The sequence below is a fragment of the Cardiocondyla obscurior genome, linkage group LG19 (assembly GCF_019399895.1).
Source record: "Cardiocondyla obscurior isolate alpha-2009 linkage group LG19, Cobs3.1, whole genome shotgun sequence".
NCBI classification, from domain to species: domain Eukaryota; kingdom Metazoa; phylum Arthropoda; class Insecta; order Hymenoptera; family Formicidae; genus Cardiocondyla; species Cardiocondyla obscurior.
This window is the reverse complement of record NC_091882.1, coordinates 1,401,385-1,416,716: the sequence shown is the minus strand read 5'-3', so window position 1 is coordinate 1,416,716 and position 15,332 is coordinate 1,401,385. Positions and strand designations below refer to the sequence as shown.

Genomic DNA, 15,332 nt, shown 5'->3' with positions numbered 1-15,332 from the left:
GAAAAGCGAGCCGCGCTTTTTTTTTTTCCTTCCTTTTTTTTACCCCGTAAAATTTCTCTCAAGGACCCGACTGCGGCTAGCCACCCCTTCGGTTTCCCGCGCGTTTCACGATTCGCTTAGGACCAGGAAAAATCGCGGGACCAGAGTTGCGTGAAAATCACGTAACACGGCACTGCGCGGCAGAGAAAGCGACAAACTCGTGCTTCGCAGAGAGCGAGAGAGAGAGAGAGAGAAAGAAAGGGATGCCGGGCGGAACCGAGCGGAACCGAGAGCGAAGGCTAGGGGTTAAGGACGAGGGGTGGAGAAAGGGGGGGAAAGGGTGGTTTTGCTCGAGAAGGGGATGGTTCCGTGGTGGCCCGCTCGCTCGGTGGCCCGTTCGGCCAGTCGTGCTGTGGCGGCTGCAATCGCGACGTCACCCCCGCCCTTTGAGCTCGCTGTCGCGCGAGTTACGACATTCCCCGCGGGATCGCGAGCGAACGCTCGTCCACGCGAGCAACGGATAAACGGCCCTCAACCCTTTCAGAAGAGACTCCCTCGCGATTGTTTCCTCCGACTGCTCGACCGGCTGTCTCCGTCGCGAAGGGATTAAACGCGTGACGGAAGGGTGTCTCCGAGTTACATCGAGCCGTTTAAACGATCCTCTCTCTCGTTCTCTCTCGTCATCTTCTCTCTCTGTCTTTCTTCCCCTTTCTGTCTCTCTCTCTCCTCTCCCTCTCTCCTTTTATCTTTCTCTCTCTCTCGCTCTTCGATCTGAGAATCCATCTGAATCCTCGGGGCTTGAAATTCCTCATAAAACTTGGAGAAATAATTCATGCGAGCCGTGACGAGCTTTTGCTTCCCCGTTTCGTTTTCGAGATTTCACTGAGTGCCGAGAAACGTGTTCCTCTTCGCCGACGCGAATGTTTAACGCTTAGGAGACTAGCAATACCCTCGAGGAATGTTTTACGAGAAACCGGAAAAGCGACGTAATTCCATTCCGTCCGTTCCTTTCGCGCACGGAGTGACGGACAACCTGTTCGCGTCGATTTCTTGCTGATTCAATTCGATTCCGAGATTCACGGAATAACAGTGTCGCGGAAAATATGTCAGGACGGTGTTTGCGAAACGCTCGATTTCCCGTCTCCGTCGTATCGGAACGTTCGTGAGAACGCGATAAGAGGGAGGATTGATTCTCCGGAAGGCGAGTTGTTGGCGGGATTTCGCAAACAGGCCCACGCGGAGAGAGAATGAAGAGCGAAGCGAACGAGAGGGAAAGTCGAAGAACCGTGCTGCGCGAGTTAGGACTCATCCCGCTTGGTTCTCGCCTTGCGAAAGGATCGATCGCGGCTAATTAGCCGCACGACGCGAAGGCGAAGGCGCGCGAGACGGTGATTTCGATCTGTGACTTTAGACTACGATCGCACGAAGATCGCTTGATAAGACGAGCGATTGGAATTGGCGACGGATTGGAGTGCGCGATTCGTTTGCTGGAATCGGACTGTCTCGCCGGCGAAGGGATCTATCGTCGTAAATTCTTGCTAGATCACAAGACGGATCGACGACGATATCACAAATAGGAATTGTTACAAAATCGACGAAAATAATACAAAAAGTCCAAGGTTTGGGCAGAGAATTGATTGATTATTCTTTTAAAAGATAAAAGAGAATCGAAATGTCGCTATTATACATAGCGATCCTCAGGATACTTCGCTTTGTCTATACTTTGATTGGATTCTTCCCCTTTTTATTGTCTTTGTTTTTATATTAGTTTTTATTTTATTTTATTTTTTTCTACGATTCTTAATCCTGTTAAAAGAGAAAGTAACATTAGAAAACGCCATAAAAAGCTAATTTTTCACGTTAAATCTTTTTATTAAACCGTGAAATATACGTCGCGGAAATTTATCAAGAAAATTTTTAGAAAAGTGCGATTAAAACATTCTGTATGTAATAATTATTTTATTATCATAGTTATTGCAACTAATTATGATTTTAATATTGTAATTATTTACTGCAAGACCTTTTCATTTTTCATTGAAATAATATCCAGAGGAGGAATAAAAATTGATTTTATGTTTAACAAGGAGACTTGGCATAAAGAAAAAAACACGTGTCGCCGTGCGCTTTGAGCGTCGCTCGCCGCCCTGAGCTCGGATTTTTAATTAGCTAAATGAGGCGAATCGCCGCCGGTTCTTTTCCGCTGTTTTCCGCCATGATTTGTGTGCTGAAATTATTAAAGACGCCCGTCGATTAGCGGCGATGCACGGAAGAGAACGCGCCGGAAGCAATTTACCTCGATTCCCACCTCCCTCGCTCGTTATTTCCATTTTCCTCGCGCGCAGTTTATTCTTCGAAAAGAGAGCGGCGAAAGGGAAATCTTCTGGTTTTCCGATCTCCTTCGTCCCGCGCCACGTCGACAAGTTAAACGATTACGGGATTACCCGGGCAATCTCAGAGCGATTCGCGATATTACCTGTGTTTACATAATCGTGCACCTGTGTTGGTGAGCTATTTCCATGCGGTTACAACCCTCTCTCCCCGCCAGCCCCCGGACGCGAGAGGAATGAGCTTTCTTACCCTTACCTTTCCCCACGACGATCGAACGGGAATGAGATTATCGGGACGATCCCGATGCGATTCACAGCATCACGCGTGTTTATACAATCGCTCGCAATTGGCCCCTTTTCCCTCCGCAACGAAGAGCCGTTCCCATTTCCGTGTCGATCGGGATTACGGAGTCAATCTCGAGATATAGATATGTACACACGTTTTCGCGTATTATATATATATATTTGCGCCCTTGCCCTTGCCCGACCCTCGCCTACGCAGCCCTCCTCCCTATATCCCCGCCGCGGGGGTGCACTCCGACGTGCCGATGCGCTCGTGCATACGCCTAGGATGTAGGACGCGGCACGCATTAGCAGTTTCCCGAGCAATCACGGGGCGGAAGTCGTCGGCGAAATTATTAGTCCGAAAAGCGGATGCGCGATATAGGCAAACACATTCCCAGAAGCCGACGTGCGCTCTATATGGCGCGGTTCGCTCGAAGCCGCTTCCATCACGGCACCGATCATTTCCTCTCTTTCTCTCTCTCTCTCTCTCGAGAGAGAGAGAGAGTCGGCTCTCGCTTTTCCGCGCGCGCGCTTTCTGTTTCCGGGAAAACTTTAGATCGTGTAAATCTCATCGTCGATCGTTTATAAAATATTGCAGGACTACGGAAAACTCAAGTTTTTACCACCCGATTGTTCTCATCTTGAATTCTCGCGAAAGTGGAAGACCGGGGAGCGGAACCAGTTTTGAAATTCAAAACAAGACTACCTCGGATTTAAAATCGTTATCTCACGCTCGTTAGACTCGGCGAGATTAAACCCGGGAATAACGAGTCGGAAGTTCACTCGGCGGAAGAAAAACCCGGCAGGACAAAAGTGATATTCCTGGAAGAAACGATCGCATGCTCGCGGGAGATTATTCGAGGATCGACAAAGGGTGAGCCGGAAGTCCAGCGGGGCGTTTTCGATGGCAACGAGAACGTTAGGGTTGAAGAGAACGACGGCGGGATTGGAAACGACGTCGAGCGATCCTTCCGGTACTTGAATCTTCTGCCGGAAGGAGTTGATTATTAGAACAACAAGCCCGGGAATCCATGATAATCGCTTTGGACTTTGAAGGCTTTTTCTTCAGAGAGTAGTTTTCCGTAGTCTGCCCATTTTCTCGACCTGATTGGCGCTCGGTCGGAGAATAAAGAACTCGAAGAAGGAACGAAAAGAGGGAAAAACGGGAAAATAACTTGCCGCTGGGAAAGCTCGAGAAGAGATAATACAGAACGTGAAGAATCCGAGCAACGCCCGAGGCGACTCGAGGAGCGATCGTGAAAGACTCGAGTGATTTATCGCTCTCTATCCCCCAGAGGGATGCCTAATGCGGAAAAGCGCGATCGGTCGAGCGATCGAGGGGCGATCAAGAAGCTCGCGGTCAGTGGTGCGCGGATATCGCTGAACCCGACGCTTTTTCCTCGAAGACGCGTTCTCCCCCGCGGGAAACCGTGCCAGCGAGGAGTGCGGTGAACCACCAAGTCAGTCACGTATCAATCCCGAGAACTCGAGCGAGTCTCAAGAGACCACCCCGGCTGCAATAACCGGGCAATTAATACCAAAGTCAATACTTGATTAATACTCGATGTTAGGGAACTGCGGCTTTGATATTTATCATTTATCTGTTTAACGAGAGGAGAACGGGGAAAGAAAGAGAGCGATCGATCGCAAATATGTAGAGTGTCGAACGAGTCAAGGATGAGCCAATCTTCGCTCTTCGAGACAGGCGGTCAGACTTCAGGTCAGGGCTCCGTAGGAACTTGATCCCGATAAATGTAACGGGTCTAAGGTGCCCAGGACTCTGAGAAGGAGTCCGTCGAGAGAGCGGTAGCGATCCAGGCAGCTAAAATGCCCCAGCCTTGGCCGCTTCTCCTGCTTCTGATCTTTTTGCATTTAACGACCCTGTCGACGGTACAGTCAAGAACGTACAGCGAGGCGGTGTTGATCCCCGGCGATATCGTGCTGGGAGGATTGTTCCCGGTGCACGAGAAGGGCGGCGGCACAGCCTGCGGGCCCAATATCTATCACCGAGGCGTGCAGCGTCTCGAGGCGATGTTGTTCGCTGTCGATCAGATTAACCGAGAAGACGAAATCTTGCCGGGCGTCACGCTCGGCGTGCACATCCTCGACACGTGCGGCCGCGACACGTACGCGCTCAATCAAAGCCTGCACTTTGTCAGGGCGTCTCTTTCGAACATCGACATCAGCGTGCTCGAGTGCGCCGACAAGTCGACACCTAGAGTGAAGAGGACCGCCAGCGCGGGACCCATCTTCGGGGTAATTGGCGGCTCCTACAGCTCCGTGTCTTTGCAAGTGGCGAATTTGCTACGGCTCTTCCACATTCCACAGATATCGCCAGCTTCCACGGCCAAGGCGCTCAGCGACAAGACCAGGTAACCAGATTTCTTTCAAGTTATCGGTATGTTAAACTTTTCGTATTAATTAAAAGTTTAATTAATTAAAAGATTTATCGTAGAAAGACCTTTGAATACTTTCTTTCGGATGCTAAAGAAACGATCTTCTTGTTTAAATTAAAGGATAATAAATATTGAAAGTGATGGGAAGAAGAAGAAGAAGTAAGAATTAAATCGAGGAAACAAGTTTTGCGCTTATTTAATCATCCTTAAATTTCAATTGCGGGCACAATTAATTAAAAATTTATATTCCAATATTGCCGCTCGTTATCAAGTTATTCGAGGGTTTCATAAAGACCTGCTTTGAACAACTCGGCGTGGTTGAACGATCGGGAGAGATTTATTATATGTATTTCGAAATTTATTCCCAAATAAACTTTGATTTTAAATAGAAAATTCGTAATTCCTCGCTTCGAGGCTGAGTTCGATTCGATTCGATGATTAATTTAATCAATTTTTGTGTCGCATGATAAAACTTGGATTGTAATTAATGTGAACATCCAACGTTCCCGTCAAGCACTCGTTAGTTTGACGTCGTTTGTCGACCTCGCGTCTAATTGTCATTAGAAGATTTCTAATTACTGTTCGAACATTTATTACAGGCGACGAGTACCTATATGTTTCCGCTAGAAATAATCATTCGATGCATCTCAAGATCGCACGTTAATTGAAATTTATTAATTTCTATTATTAATTATTTGTCTTGCAGATAAATCCAAAAAAAAAAAAAAATAAAATAATAATTCAGGAAATTTAAATAGATGAATTTTTTAACTAAAATATTAAAATTGATCAGATAGTTGTAACCTACTCTAAGTAAAATATAAATAAATAAATAAACAAACAAACGATTTAAGAGTTTAAATCGAGTTCATTCTTAATGTTTGCTCGTTCTTCAGGTTCGACTACTTTGCGAGAACGGTACCGCCGGACACTTTCCAGTCGATCGCGCTGGTCGATGTGGTGAAAAGCGCCAACTGGTCGTACGTCTCCACCGTGTATTCCGAGGGCAGCTACGGGGAGTACGGGATCGAGGTGTTCACGCGCGAAGCCACCGAGCGGAACGTCTGCATCGCGGCCGCCCTGAAGGTGCCTAGTGCCGCTGACAACAAAGTGTTCGACGACATCATTCAACGTCTGAGCAAGAAGCCGAACGCCCGCGCAATTGTGCTCTTCACCCGTGCGGAAGACGCCCGCGGCATCCTCGAGGCCGCGAGACGATCCAACCTCAGCCAGCCATTTCAGGTCGGTGAACCGAGTAGAGTGGGATAATTAACTTCTCGAGTTTAATATAATTCGGCCTTGATTTGTTGTACTCAAATCACCGTTTTTTTTTTCTTCTTTTTTATTGCTAGCAAATCGTTTTCCGAACGGTATCGCTTACTCCAGAGACGCGTTTCATCGTTTTTTTTCTCTTTAAAATAATATTTTCTGCAAACAATGTCGCAGTGGCTGGCGAGTGACGGCTGGGGCCGGCAAGGTAAGCTAGTCGAGGGCCTCGAGGACGAGGCGGAAGGCGCCATCACCGTCGAGCTGCAGTCGGAGAACATCCCTGGCTTCGACAACTACATGAGCTCGCTCACGCCGGAAAACAACCGACGAAATCCCTGGTTTGGCGAGTATTGGGAGGAAGTGTTCGACTGCACCCTGCGGAGGAACGTTCTGACTTATGAACGTCTCGAAGCCAGTTGGCGGACCGGTGGATCCAACAATCAGAGCCTCGTCATTTGCTCGCCCAAGCTCCAGTTGAACGCGGCCAGCGGCTACGAGCAGGAGTCCAAGGTGCAATTCGTCGTCGACGCGGTGTACGCGTTCGCCCTCGCGCTCAGCAAGCTGCGCCAGGACCTGTGCGGCCGCAACAGCGAGGGCTTGTGCTCGTCGATGGCCAACTACGATCGCGGCGCGTTCTATAAGAATTACCTGCTGAACGTGTCCTTTGTAGGTAAGTTCGCCAATCATTTCCTCTGACAAAAAATCGCAAGTCGTGCCGTTTTGTCCGCCTTCTTTCTACCGTTCTTTTCTCACCCTTCTGTCCCTGTCGTTCGCCTCGTGCCCTTTCTAAGGGTGTCCTGAGAACGACGCGGAAGAAAAGGAGCGCTTAAGAAATGCTCGATGAAACGGCGCTAGGGATAATCGGCCGAGCGATCGATTCGAGAGAATTCAATCCGGCTTTGTCAAAAGTAGGACCGAATGGATCTTTCAGAAGGAGAATGCAGTCGAAGCAAACTATTTCAAAGCTATTTTCGCATTCAACATTCCTTTTCAGTTGTTTTTTTTTTTTTCCTCTAATTTTTGTGACAAGATATCGTACGCGTTGTATCCCCGAGTCCTCGAAGCCGCTAATTTACACGATTGCGCGCCGGGAAGTTCGCAGTGATACGAGTGATTTTACAGACGCTGCCGGCAGCGAAGTCAAGTTCGACAAGCACGGGGACGGCCTGGCACGATACGAGATCCTCAATTTCCGTAAGGGGACGAACAACAATGGCGCAAACGGCTATCATTATCGGGTAAGACTCATTCCGGGCGCTCTAATCGTTGTACCGCGCCATTATATTGTCGTCGATGCATAATTGAACGAACTGTCTGGCCGCCGAGTACGATTAATTCAATTGGAACTCCTCAGGAAGTCGTCTCCTCCCTTTCTTCCCCGCTTTTCCTCTTCCTCGTTTTCGCAAACTTTAGTTTTCGTCATTACTTCGCTAATACGCAAATGAGGTTGCGCTCGAGATGGAAATTCCCCCCGAAAATAAATTTCACGACGGAGCCAATTTGAATCCGGGCGAAATGGTAAAAGTGTTGGGCTCTGTTGTAATAGAGTTTTCAATTGGAAATTTGATATAAAGTCAATAAAAAGTGCTGCGTACTAATAAAAACTCGCAGTTCTACTCTAGATGGGTTGCTCGTTAACACGCGCACAAAGATGCGACATTTTCCGATGGCCAGACAATCTAAATAGCGTTGAAATTTTTCGCTTTAAAATTTCGTGTTTGAATTTTTTCAAGACCGAGTTTTAACGAGTCTAATTTGAATTCAAACGGAATAAAATGGCGTTTAATTTTATTTTAATTGGATTTTGTGGAAATTCTAAAATTTATGAAAAAGAAAAAAAAACATGAAAAACTCTGCATCAATATTTTTATAATTTTTGCAAATTTTAATTCTCATTAACTGTCACGTGCAGTTAAAATGCTTTTAATACAATAAAATTAAATAATAAAATTAATTAAAATGAAATGAAATAAATACTGGGAATAAAACAAAAAATAATTTTTTTTTTGTTTTTTATAATCTGCATTGGAACTCTGAATATTGCAATCGTTAAAAATCTTGATAATAGACTCTTTAACAAACTCGATTTAAAATTAAGTGGCCAAAGATCACAGCTTTGCTTTAACAGACCCGGAAGCTGCGAGGCCGCGAAAAAATGCGAATGTTTTCCGGTGTTACACAACGATCGAAATAAAATTTCTTCCAACAAACATCTGTGTTTGCAGTACCTATAATCGCGATTGTTAAAGCTACCGTCGTTCGTTTATCCATCATGGTATTTTTCGAATGCCAGTTTCCGGGGTGTCTCGCTCGTCGTGTAAAGTCGGCGCGATCAATGTCATGCGGAATCGGACGAGGCTAGGGCGCGAAGAAGTGGTTCTGTCTTTTTAACGAGTAATTAAAGTTACCCGATGGTTGTACTTCGAAGAGTCCGCGAGAGCTCCTGAAAAACCGAAGTAACGGAGGTAGAATAAAACTCTTGAGCGAAGAAAAATACATGGCCGTTTACGAAGGACGGGAAAATTGGAAGCTAACGAGGCAATAAAATTGACATTAAAAATATAATTAAAACTAAATCAATTGGGCTGAGGATTAATAACGACTTGAAAAGCTAAATATCTTAAGGTTTTTCGCCGCGTACTAGTCTACTGTTTTGCGTTGATCTTACGCAACGCTCGACTATCGAATTCGCCGGACCAGCTGACCGTCGCGGTAGGGTGAGGACGTGCGGGTGTTTACATCTGGCCGTCGGCCTTCGCGTTCCAAGAAGTGGAGGACGCGCGGTGGCCGACGGCAAGAACCGGTTTTTGCTTCGCGAATTCGGCAGTCGAGCGAGTTTTACGTAAGGTCAGCTCAACAACAGTAAACAAAGTACGCGGCGAAAAAAGTTTAGACATCTATTTAGATACACGGTACAAGCCGGACAAAAACTATACGACCGATTTTGTTTCTTTTTTTAATACTTTCTTGTAATTTATGGCTAGCACCAAGCTGGTCACCAGTTAAGAAATATATTTAATCTGCGCGATGTAACAAAATCAGATTAGCTAGATAAATTTCCACTCGGGTTATTTAAAAAGTTATTTAAAGACAGATAAGCCGCGAAAGGAATTCCAAAGTTCTCTTTCCAAGGATCGCGAATAAAACGCGGGAGAAATGTTTAACGTCTCTCTTTCTCTCTCGTCCGCGTGATTAACTGGCGCCCGATGAGAAATTTGACCGGCTTCCAAATCGCGAGACGAGACGAGACGCTTGCGCGCGTCGGGACTCGGCAGCCGACGGGTCAACCACGTGCCGAACCTCTGGCCGACAGGTGGTGGGCAAATGGTACAACTCCCTGGACATCCGCACGGAGGAGATGGTGTGGGCGCGGGGGACGAAGGACATACCGATCTCCGCGTGTTCGTTGCCCTGCGAGCCAGGTATGATAAAGAAGCAACAGGGTGACACTTGTTGCTGGGTGTGCGACCAGTGCGAGGCGTACGAGTTCGTTCTCGACGAGCACACCTGCATGGACTGCGGCCCGGGTTTCTGGCCGCACCCCGATAAGCGCGGATGCTATCAGCTGCCGGTCCATCATATCAGGTACGCGCGTCACTCACCCTCTTTCTCTCTTTCTTTTCTCTTCTCTTCTCTTCTCCTGAAACTATGACGGCGTCGAGAGATATTTTCCTCGAACCAATATAATCCCGGGATTAATAGAAACGATCGCGGAAGCCCGGACGAAGGAAAAACCGTTCGCGAGGCAGGGATTTGCTGCGAAAAATGTGATACTCCGAAACATGGTCGCTTTACTTTTTGTTCGCTCGAAAAAAAAAAAAAAAAAAAAAAAGGGGGGAGTTTAATTTTATTTCCGAAATTATGTGCGATAATTAAATGATAATTAAGCTTGCTTTGGCGTCCGGCAAAATTTTCGCGGATTTTATCTCTCGTGCCTGGGTAGAAAGTTTAATGAAAGGAAATGGTATTTATTAATTATTGTGTGCAACCGTTGTTATTTATTTTATTGAAGTTGTAAATTGCTTTCCGTACAATTGGCCGGGAACGGATTGTTTATCGCACGTTCATGTAGCATTATTTGTACTTCTAAAGATTAAACGAGATTGCTTTGGCGTTAAATGCCAACTAATAACAGTTGAAATGGAATTTTTTAGGGCATAAATTTAAAGCGTTGTTTATTAAGTAATTAATTAATTTTTTTTTTTTTTTTTTTTTCAAAAAGTTAAGTGTTAATTTTATTTGTCTGAAAAGAGATTGTAAATGAATTAATTTTTTTCCTAAGAATTATTATGGCGTTATAGTAATTGCGGACCATTCTGGACCAACTCCCGTAACCCCATTTCTTACTATAAAATTTTAATTACGTATAATAACTCCTCGATAATATTAAATAAATTTGAGGTTTAGGCAATGGGAGTGTAACGCAGTTCTCGATGCCATATTATCAATTTAATTTTAATATTTTTTTAGGTAAATGGTAAAAACGTTTCGATTTTATTTGAATCATTTTCAATTCCAAAACGGTGCCATGGCTGTGATTTTAATTGATTCGGAACGCTTTCCATTTACGTAAAAAAATATTAAAATTAAATTGACAATTTGGTGCCAAGAACTGCGTCATATTTCCATTACCCAAACCTCAATTTAATAATAATAATAATAATTTTTTTGTAATATTTGTTAATTTAAACATTTTGTTATATTTCTTTATATTTATCATTCACCTTAGCGTAACATTTTCTCCGCATATTAATTGTGTGCTACCCGCGTGCTTCGTTTCCGCTTTTGTCAGGTGGAGCAGCGCCTTTGCCATCGCTCCCGCCGTTATATCTTGTCTGGGAATCGTGGCGACCTTAGCGGTAGCGTGTTTGCTTTTCCAACATCGCGACACTCCGGTGGTGCGCGCATCCGGACGAGAGCTTACGGTGATTTTGCTGGCGGGCGTGCTGGTGTGCTACCTGAATACCTTCGTGCTTCTCGCCACCCCAACCACAGCGACCTGTGTTCTCCAACGCTTCGGAGTTGGCGTGAGCTTTAGCGCCGTGTACGGCGCGCTGCTCACCAAGACCAACCGAATCGCCAGGATCTTCGACTCGGCCTCGAGGTCCGCCGTCAGACCGCGGTATATCAGTCCAACGTCGCAAGTCTGCATAGCGGCTGCGCTGATCGCCTTCCAGGTACAAGCTGGACTTTAATCTCGCGGGAAAACAAAACTTGGAAAATTTTCAAGTTAGCTCGATAGAAAAAGATAAGATCGCATATTCTTTAAGTTAATTAATTAATTAATTAATTAATTTTAATATTTAAAGTACCTTTAAGAGGTATTTGTTTCAATTTCCAAGGTGGTGCTTACGCTGGTCTGGATGATTATCGAGCCACCCGGGACCAGATACTCGTATCCCGATCGCCGTCAAGTGATCCTCAAGTGCAACATCCAGGACATGAGCTTCCTGTTCTCTCAGCTATACAACGCCCTGCTGATTCTCATCTCGACCGTGTATGCGGTAAAGACGCGGAAGATCCCGGAAAACTTCAATGAGAGTAAGTTCATCGGCTTCACTATGTACACCACGTGCATCATTTGGCTCGCCTTCGTGCCGATCTACTTTGGTACCGGAAACGCCCACGAGACGCAGATCACCACCCTCTGCGTGGCGATCAGTCTGAGTGCATCCGTCACTCTGGTCTGCCTTTACTCGCCCAAGGTCTACATTATCGTCTTCCAGCCAGACAAGAACATTCGCGGCAAAGTCTGCATGGGGAGCACGTTCAAGAAGCAGGGCAGCAGCGCCGGCGCTTCGTCCATGACGAAATGTGAGCTTTATTTTCCCTTTATTGCGAGCGTTAAATACGCGCAATGTAAAACGGACCAACTGATTTGTGGTATCCACTTTACACTATGCGTATCTAAAAATAATAATAAAAAAAAAAAAAAAGATTTTAACGACACGGCAAAAATATAAAACTGCACTTGCCGAGGGGACGTTGCAAAAAAAAAAAGAAGAAACTTTTTTCTCGCGCGACGACGAGCGCGCCGTCTCGATAATTAATGTAATTAAACTCTTTTTTTTTTTTTTTTTTTAATTATATTCCGATAATGCACAAATAATTGAACAAATGGACATTAGTAAATAATTAACAGAGTCAAGTTTTCTGTAGAAAAATGAGAAAGAACGTAGCGAAAAGGTCAAAAACTAATTACAAAGATAGGATTACAAAAAAGGGAAATAAAGGAGCGGCAGGGTTAATTCGCAAAGCCCTCAGTTCGTCGAAAGAGTGTCGCCTGCCGATTGTTAAGCCGACGCCGGCATAAGTAGGAACGCAAACGCGGGGAGCGCTCCTCCCTACTTTTCAAGGATGACTTGAAAAGGAACTCGCAACGTAAATCCAGGGTCGCCGTATCGAAAAATCCGATATGACATCTGATCCGCGTCGGCGGATCACCTCCGCCGTTCCGTGCGAAAAGAAGGTAATCGATACGCGACGGCTTGATATTCGATAGTAAAACGCGGCCGTTGTAACGTTTCGGAAAATCTGGGCCAATACGCGGGGCGACGGCATCCGAAAAGCTTTTAGTTTATTAAACGCTTTATTTATAAGAGCGCGCGTTTCGTTTTAACGATCGTCCCGCTCTTGTCAAAACGCGATCGATTGATAACGCCAATTTCCCGGCTGGAAATCGCTATCGCTTGCCCGTGATTAACCACCGACTGCTATCACGAGACGGATTACAGAGCCCGCTAATGGCTCTCGGATGATTCGCCCTGAGCGTTAAATTATTAACTTAATAGCGCCAGTCCTCCGTTCCTTTGTTCTCCGTGAATTCGCGGATTATCCGTGAGAAATTCAGAAACTTGGCGACAGGAATTGCGTAGTCGGCAGAAATTACGGCCGTTCTTTTTCGAAAAAAGTGAGTTTTAACAACGCGTTGAAGGTCCACGTCGCAAATGTGAGGTCGCGCGAGTTTTTCCTTTCTTCTTCCGTATTCTTACTTCGTCAAGGTGAATTAGCCTTTTTTTTGATCGCGCCTTCCATCGTGTTTCATCGATAATGTGCATCTCGTCCTTCTTGCACTCTTTTTCATTACCTTTTTGTGCTATTCCTCGGGCGCGATTCGATCTACATTAGTCGTTCTACCCGCCGAAAGTAAACCTTGAATTTACAGGGGCGGAAATCGTTCTTATTTTTGTTAAAAAAAATATTAAAAAAAAAAAAAATATAACGGCCCGTCGTTAGGCAGAAGCTGGAAATTCCCGCTTAATCCACTGGATAATCTATTCGCAATCGGTGATCGATTCTCGCGCACGGGAAAAAAAATTACGAAGAGAGAGGTAAAAAAAAAAGCGGTCCATAGGGCTACGAGAAGAGTATCGCTTCTGACGTCATAACTCGACCCCCCCGCGGTAACGGATGCCCTTTCCTCCTCCCCCTTATTTTCTCCTTTCGAGAAGCAAAATCGATCTATTTCTGAAAATCATTTTATTCGTAATAAAGTTCTTGTCGCTAGCAGCGAAATGGCTCTGCGCCAACGTGACGGTCGGCGAAGAAATCCAATTATTTGATCGGGCCGGCACGTGTTGACACTCGAACGACTGGAGGAGTCCTTCTCGTCTTCTACGGGAGCGAGGGGCAGCGAAGGGACATTGGGCGTGCGCGACGTCGCGTTTACACCTGATATCTTTATCCTTGCAGACACGGGGTGCGAGTCGGCGTGTGAGAGCGTGCCTCTGCAGGGCGCTTTGACAGCAGCGGTGCGGACATCCGTGGGAGTTACCGAGATCTCGTTAACGTCCAGCACTCCCAGCAAGACGAACAACGAGCAGGTGGCACAGCTGTAGACCAAATTCCTCGAGGAATTTCGGTGTCGCCGGAAAATCCCAGGATTGGCGCCGATTGTAATCTGTTATCGGGTGATCGATGGATAATCGAACTGGTATTCGAGGATGCTGAGCGTCTCGCGGCGCGATTGCGCGGCGCTTATCAATTGAGGAGAGAGATCGGTCGTTATCGTGATCGCTGTTGTCGTTATTGTTACCGTTGTCCTTGTGCATAAATTATATATATATATTACGACACACCCTCACATCCTTGCGTGAGAGAAAAAAAAAAAAAAAAAAAAAAAAAACACACACATACATGTACGTGGACGTGCATTTATCGAGCAACTGTATACCGTATGACCCACTAATTCTAACTGAGCACCTCGTCACTCATTGTGTTACGTCGATTAGGAACGTAAATGTTGATCCCGCGTTAATTTGCCCTGGCTCTTTTACTAATCGGTCGTTGACATGCCCACCTCCGAAAACGCCTTCCGTGACGAGATAATCGTACACAGTGGACAATAAATAAATGTACTTAAAGCGAGCGCAATTGTACCTTGCCACAGAATATCGATCGGGATTTTTTTTTTCCCTCCGCCCCTCGTCACCTTTTCTTACGCATTTTAAGCGCGACCGTCCCTTTTCCCGTTTATGGAGGAGCGTTATTCATATCTTTCTCGCAGACAAAAAGTAGGATTCCTTTTATATGAACGTGATGATCCCAATTTTCCCCTCTCCTCCCCCGATTGCGACGAGTTCTTCGGATTTTTGAGGCGTTTGATCAATTTTGCGAAGCACCGCGGTGGAAGAACGTTATTTGTATCGTTATATGTATTATTGTATCGGCGATGGAATCTTTTGTGTATCGTCATCAAGATCAAAGCGACGTGCGGAAGAGACGAGGAGAACGAGAAAACGGGGAAGAAGGGACAAACAAATACTCTAATATCTTTTCTATTGTAACGAGAGCGGCGAGAAAGAGAGACAGACAGATTGGATCTGGAATAAAACAATTATTGAATGGCGTGTCAGACGTGTGTGCGATTCATTCCCGTTTGTCGTTATCCATCATTTCTGAAAAGCGATGCAATTCGGCTTTCTCGAGCTTAGAAGATGGAGCGAAATAAGCGTCGACTTTCCTAAGGAACTAATATCAATTTGACGTCATACCTAACCAAATTATGACCAAAAATAATGCAAACTTGACATAATTTGATCATTTTGAATTTTTAATTTCCTCGGAAAATGAAATA

At 45.6% G+C, this 15,332-nt stretch overlaps 1 protein-coding gene across 1 annotated transcript; it reads left to right on the top strand.

The window, feature by feature from the left end:
- The first annotated feature begins 300 nt into the window (after positions 1-300).
- Positions 301-15,105, top strand: Mglur (metabotropic Glutamate Receptor). The gene is made up of 9 exons (XM_070669288.1): positions 301-1,598; positions 3,190-4,963; positions 5,884-6,229; positions 6,434-6,926; positions 7,379-7,494; positions 9,570-9,841; positions 11,049-11,433; positions 11,599-12,070; positions 13,949-15,105. Exons 2-9 carry the CDS (start codon positions 4,419-4,421, stop codon positions 14,092-14,094), a joined length of 2,775 nt encoding a protein of 924 aa, XP_070525389.1. The 5' UTR covers positions 301-1,598; positions 3,190-4,418; the 3' UTR covers positions 14,095-15,105.
- The last annotated feature ends 227 nt before the right edge of the window (positions 15,106-15,332 follow it).